Source organism: Moschus berezovskii, chromosome 25 (assembly GCF_049115385.1).
Source record: "Moschus berezovskii isolate FMDL1 chromosome 25, NW_MosBer_1.0, whole genome shotgun sequence".
Classification (NCBI taxonomy): Eukaryota; Metazoa; Chordata; class Mammalia; order Artiodactyla; family Moschidae; genus Moschus; species Moschus berezovskii.
This window is the reverse complement of record NC_142484.1, coordinates 22,381,062-22,388,016: the sequence shown is the minus strand read 5'-3', so window position 1 is coordinate 22,388,016 and position 6,955 is coordinate 22,381,062. Positions and strand designations below refer to the sequence as shown.

General features: G+C 39.8%; 1 protein-coding gene and 1 non-coding gene across 2 annotated transcripts; one reads left to right on the top strand and one right to left on the bottom strand.

Moving 5' to 3' along the window:
• Positions 1-2,237: 2,237 nt before the first annotated feature.
• Positions 2,238-2,344, bottom strand: LOC129549109 (U6 spliceosomal RNA). The gene has a single exon (XR_008684472.2). It is a non-coding gene; the product is annotated as a U6 spliceosomal RNA (small nuclear RNA).
• A 3,212-nt stretch (positions 2,345-5,556) lies between these two features.
• LOC129548991 (olfactory receptor 4D5) lies at positions 5,557-6,501 on the top strand. Its single transcript, XM_055415990.2, has one exon. The coding sequence runs from the start codon at positions 5,557-5,559 to the stop codon at positions 6,499-6,501; it is 945 nt and encodes a 314-aa protein (XP_055271965.2).
• Positions 6,502-6,955: the final 454 nt, after the last annotated feature.

Sequence of the window (6,955 nt, the reverse complement as noted above, 5' to 3'; positions counted from 1 at the left end):
TCAGACTTCTAGAAAATTCAATTGAAAATGATGCAAAGATTGATAATTATTGTTGTCAAAAATATGGTGAGATTGAACATCTCACATACATCAACTGGAATAAATTTTCTGAAAATAAATAACATAAATAAATATAAACAATAAATATATAGCATACATATATAACAAACATTCAGTAAAAATTTTCAAATCTGAGAGCTTGCATCTCACATATATCAATTGGAATATAATTTTTGAAAATAAACACATAACAAGAATTTAGTAAACTTTTCATATCTGAGAGTTCTAAAACATCTACAAATTTGAGGATTTTATGCAGTATATACTTTGCCTTATTAATATGCATAAAATATTGTCCAATACACAGATGACCTTAAAAATCTTTAACAAGGACAATGATACAAAAAGCAATTGGTTGGGAACAATAAAGTCAGATTGAGGAGCAGCAGGTTTGTGGTAGTTGGCTGAACTCTTTCTCAGTGAACGCTCACATTGATTTATTTTATGCATTTAAATCTTTGATCTGTATGGTAATTAAGAAGCATTATAAAATAGGGTAGGAGAAAGATAGGAAAACAGATAACTGGAGACAAATAATTGCAAATTTAATTTTTGAATTATGGTGCCATGATATGGTGATGCAGAAAAATCTTTCAAGCCAGAGGGAAAGCAGTTCATTTATCCTACAGGAATGGTTTACTCAAGCCATTGCCCTTCCATGGTCTGGTCTCCAGTGACATTTGACTTTGGAGAGCACCAGGCAGGTTTGTCTGCCCCATACCTGGAATTTGCCTCATGTTCTGCCAGTAATCCCTCTGCACTAAAATTAGTCAAGTTCCATTCCCCAGAGCCCTCTCAAGGGTTCGGCAGAATCTTTACACTCAAATATTTTGACCCATATTTATAAACCTATATTTGCTGTTGGCATATATTAAATGGGAAGCTGCAGGTAAGTGAACCACTGCTATTTCATGTGTTCTTTGGCTTTTTCTCATCCATTTGGAGATGTAGATCCTGAAATTTCCATTGGAAGGACATGATGTAGAGCATGGTCTAGTCTGTGCTACTAACTAACCTTGAGAATTTAGCAAGTCATTTTTCTTCTCTGAGCCTCATCTCTGCTGAAGTGACTTTGCATTAAAGTCTAAGACCATTTGTCATTCTGTGGTCTCTCTACATTTAGGATGAGAAATAAGATTTAAAATTAGACTCTCCTTTTTTTGGTAGGTTTTATTATTTTTTATTTGGAATGTAATTGCTTTACAAAGTTGTATTAGTTTCTACTGTACAACAAAGTGAATCAGCTATATAAATACATATATTCCCTCCTTCTTGGAGGTTCACTTAAATGGAGTAAGTAAGCAAAAGGTTTCAGTTCAGTTCAGTTCAGTCGCTCAGTCGTGTCCGACTCTCTGCGACCCCATGAATCACAGCACGCCAGGCCTCCCTGTCCATCACCAACTCCCGGAGTTCACTCAAACTCATGTCCATCGAGTCGGTGATGCCATCCAGCCATCTCATTCTCTGTCGTCCCCATCTCCTCCCACCCCCAATCCTTCCTAGCATCAGACTCTTTTCCAGTGAGTCAACTCGTCGCATGAGGTGGCCAAAGTATTTAAGTATCTATAATTCCACTGACCAAGGAGAATTCACAAATTTTATATGTTTACTTAAACAGGGTGTTCAAATAGCACAGCTAAGCAGTACTAATGCCTTTTTGATTTCCTTACTCCCCTGCTTGTAAACTCTATCTAAAACAGGAACTTCTTAACCTGACATTTACCTAAAGCTGAAGTTATGACCTGTGTCCTCTGTCTACTTTTCCTATGTTATCGCTTACTACTATTTCTATTTCAAGAAAGACATTCTGACTCTTTCCAGACATTCCCTCTACAGTCACATCTCTGAGTATTTTTTTTCTTTTTTGTGGTTTTCCATTTACCATCTTTGTATTTGACAACATTATATAAATATTTAGACTAGATTTTTGTTTTAAAAATATTTATTTTGGCTGCACCCGGTCTTAGCTGCAGCATGGGAGCCCTTAGTTGTGGCAAGTGGGATCTACTTCCCTGATCAGGGGTCCCCTGCATTGGGCGCAAGAAGTCTTAGCCGCTGGATCACAGGGGAGGTCCTAGAGTAGATTTTCCAAACTGATTTCTCTAGTTAGCTTATTATTAAAATATTAAAAGCCAAACAATAACTGTTACACAGTTATTATACAAAATGTATTCTATAAAAATATGGAACGCTTCACGAATTTGCACATCATCCTTGTGCAGGGGCCATGCTGATCTTCTCTGTATGGTTCCAATTTTAGTATATGTGCTGCCAAAGCGAGCACTCTGTGTATTTTCTTAATGTGTCTTCCCTCTGAAATGCATCATTTCTCTCCCTCCCTGTTTCTGAGTTAAGAATACTTTCTAAATTTCAAGATACAGCTACTATTTATTTACATTCAAGATACCGTTATCTAGTGTTCTTTTAGGCATTAGGCTAAAAGTTTTCTATACATTGTTTAATTTCATGCTTAAATCAACCCTACAAAGGAAGTGTTGTTGTCCTCATTTTGCAATATTGAAAACTGCGACGTAGGCACCATTGCCCACACCACACAGACTGGATTCAGAATCATTCAGATTCTTTAACCAGGAGATCACAGTTTATGAGTCCAAAATCTATGGTCTACTGGTAATGCTGGGAACATGCTTTCCTCTCTATCCGAGCTGGTTTTTACAGTGTTGGCAAAAGTTATGGCTATTGAGCACCATAGGTATCTGGAAGTAGAGGTCCTAAAATGAATGAAATAGACTTCTCTCCTTGAGGTCTTACAGCAGTTGCTCATTCCTTCAAGGAGAAGGAATTTTTTCTCCTCCCAATAGCCCTATATCTATAACATTTTAGAGACATGTATCACATTTTAAATTTGTTTAAAAATTTTATTTTGTTCTTAATTTACAAAATGATTTTCTTATCTTTCCATCTAAAATAAGATACAAGAAGGTAGAGATATTACATATTACTTCTTCACTATTTTTGTAGTTGCTAGTACTCTTTGCTTACATAAAATATTCTGAGAATAAATGATCACTGAATTGGAGTGAATGGAAAACTCACAAATGTATGCCTAGTGGTGGTTTGGTGATTTAGTCTCTCAGTTGTGTCTGACTCTTGTGACCCCATGGACTGTAGCTTGCCAGTTTCCTCTGTCCATGGGATTTCCCAGGCAAGAAGACTGGAGTGGGTTGCTATTTCCTTCTCCATGGGATCTTCCTGACCCAGGAATGGAACCCAGTTCCCCTGCATTGCATGTATGCCTAGAATTATAACTAAAATGCCTAAAAATGTGTGCTGAAGAACAATCCACTATGTTAGTTAAAAACCTAAAATTTACATTTACAGTGCGAGATATATTACACTGAATTTCCCACTTAGAAACGTTTCAGGTATGACAAATGAGAGTAAACTTTTTCCTCTCTTAGGCTCATCGGTAACAGAATCTGCTTAAAACCATACAAAGGTTGGGGAAAAATCATACCTATATATTAATTTACATATTATGCTTAAAATATCTCAGTAAGGCAAACTGGGTATATTGTCATCATTTTCATTTTACTGGCAGGAAAATTAAGGTTGAGAGAGGTTCAGTAACTTTCCCAAGATCACATGTACTAGTGCAAAACTAGTTAAGTTAAACTTGAATTGATAAGTGACCATTCTGTTATGGGATGTGAAGAGATGCATTCCAGGTTTGTTGTAAATAGCTAGCTTTCTTAGTATCTTTTAAAATGCTTAAATATATGAAATATCTCTTTTATTTCCAAGGTTTTCAAATGTTGAGGCAGCACTGTATTTTGATAGCAATTTTAAAACTTAAATCAGTATTTGTAATCTTCTCTTGAAACTTTTCATATGTATAAGAAATTACACTGCAGATAAGTACCTCGAGATTAACATTGATAATCACACTCTGTTCTAGTCACCCTTTTTTTTTTTTCCCCAGGGGATTATCGTTGCTCTGGGTTTCCCAGAGACACATGACAGAAGCTTTTCTTCCACAGGTTTTCTAATCAGATGTTAGAAAAGCAGTAGGTCATTATCTTTATAATGTGCAGTAACTGTGTTTTTTTTTTAAACTTTTTATTTTGTATATAGAGTAGTCGATTAAAAATGTTGTGATGGTTTCAAGTGAACAGCAAAGGGGCTCAGCCAGACATATACATGTACCCATTCTCCGCCAGACTGCCCTTCCATCGAGGTTGCCACATAACATTGAGCAGAGTTCTGTGTGCTATACAGTAGGACACTGTTGTGTGTACATTTAAATATAGCAGTGCGTACCTGTCCATCACAAGCTCCTTAACTCTCCCTTCCCCCATCCTTCCCCTCTAGTAAGCTGAAGTTCATTCTCTAAGTCTGTGAGTCTGAAGAACAGTGTTTTCTATTTTGTCCCTTGCCCATGATTTAACATTCTAGGATGAAAATCCTAAAGCAGGAAATATATGTCCAAGTTAGAGCTAACTCAAAAGGAAACTGAATATTTTTCCAGGGATATGATGGGAACTTGTACTTTTTTTTGTTTAGGGATATAAATGAGCAATCTGTCACCCCATGGAAATGCTAAATATCTGCCATGGGAATTTATCAGGTTTCCTACATAAATGCCACATATAATTATAAACTATAGAAAATATTTTTTTAATTTTTTATTTTTTTTGGTAATTTATTTATTTTTTATTGGAGGCAAATTATTTTACAATATTATATTGGTTGGTTTTGCCATACATTGACATGAATTCGCCCCGGGTGTACATAAGTTCCCCCTCCTGAACCCCCTTCCCACCTCCCTCCTCCCTTTATCCTCCTTCTGGGTCATCCCCGCATGCCAGCCCCGAGCATCCTATAACATGCATCGACCCTGAACTAGTGATTCGTTTCACATATGACAACATACATGTTTCAATGCCATTCTCCCAAATCATCCCACCCTCACCCTCTCCCACAGAGTCCCAAAGACTATTCTATACATCTGTGTCTCTTTTGCTGTCTCGTATACAGGGTTATCATCTGCATCTTTCTAAATTCCATATATATGCGTTAGTATACTGTATTGGTGTTTTTCTTTCAGAATATATGGAAGACATTATGGCTACTCTATATCATAGATGTGGGAAGTGAGGTTTAGAGAATTTTTGAAGATTGTTATTGTTTATATAGTTACTGAAAGAATAAAAATTCACTCCCAGTTTGGCAATATTGCCTCTAGTACCAGTTTTTAATTTTTGAGGACTGATTATTTGTGATCCTCATGAATTATAAATACCATCAGTGCTGTGCTGTGTTTTATGGTCTTGGTGTTTGATTATACCAGTACACGATGTTCAAATTCTGTGTGTCCCGTTGAACCACTTACAACCTTCTTCTTGTACTAAGTGACAGGTGAAAACTCTATCCCCCAGGGAAGCCAGAAGATATTGTCCCAGAAAAGCTTGTGGAGCCCACAGTGAATATGCCCGTTTTCCTCAGCAGGTTCACTTGCCAGGCCACACCAAGCAGATGACCGCAGCGAACCATTCCCAGGTGACAGGTTTCGTCCTCCTGGGGCTCTCTCAGGCATGGGAGCTCCGGCTTTTCTTCTTTTTCGTCTTCTCGGTTGTGTATCTTATGACTGTGACTGGAAATCTCCTGATTGTGGCCGTGGTGACCTCTGACCCACGCCTGCACACAACCATGTACTTTCTCTTAGGCAATCTTTCTTTCCTGGACTTTTGCTACTCGTCCATCACGGCACCAAGGATGCTGGCTGACTTGCTCTCGCGGAAGCCCGTCATTTCCTTCAGTGGCTGCCTGACTCAGCTTTTCTTCTTCCACTTCGTCGGAGGCATCAAGATCTTCCTGCTGACAGTCATGGCGTATGACCGCTATGTTGCCATTTCGCAGCCCCTGCGCTATATGCTTATCATGAATCGGACAGTCTGTGGGCTCCTCGTGGCGGCCTCCTGGGTGGGGGGCTTCATCCACTCCATTGCACAGGTTGGACTGACTGTCCAGCTGCCATTCTGTGGGCCTGACAAGCTGGACAACTTTTACTGTGATGTTCCTCAGCTGATCAAGTTGGCCTGCACAGACACCTTTATTTTAGAGCTTCTGATGGTGTCTAACAATGGTCTGGTGACCCTGATGTGTTTTCTGGTGCTCCTGGGATCCTACACAGCACTGCTAGTCATGCTCCGAAGCCACTCGCGGGAGGGCCGTAGCAAAGCCCTGTCCACCTGTGCCTCCCATATTGCCGTGGTCACCTTAATCTTCGTGCCTTGTGTCTATATCTATGCACGGCCGTTTCGGACATTCCCCATGGACAAGGTGGTCTCTGTGCTGTACACAATGGTCACTCCCATGCTGAATCCTGCCATCTATACCCTGAGAAACAAAGAAGTGATCATGGCCATGAAGAAGCTGTGGAGGAGGCAAAAGGACCTTCTGGGTCCCCTGGAGCACTGACCTCCAGATGAGCAGAAGCAGGGAGCTGAGAATCTGAGCTATGCTTCAGTGTAGCAACCTGCCCGAGAAGACCCACGAAGCAGCCAGAGCTACGAGTAAGTCTACTGCTTCTTTACTGTTTTAACTTCAGCTAAGTTCTGCTGACCTGAACTATTAACAAAGCTAGAAAATGGAATCGAGGGCTTCCTTGGTGGTGAAGAATCTGCCTGCCAATGCAGGAGACATGGGTTAGATCCGTGATCTGCCAAGATCCCGCATGCTATGGAGCACCTAAGCCCATGCACCACAATTATTGAGCCTGTGCTCCAGAGCCTGGGAGCTGCAACTACTCAGCACGCGTGCCACAACTATGGAAGCCCGAGTGCCAACAAGAGAAGCCACTGCAAAGAGAAGCCCATGCTCTGCAACGAGAGAATAACTCCCACTCTCCACAACTAGAGAAAAGCCTGTGTAG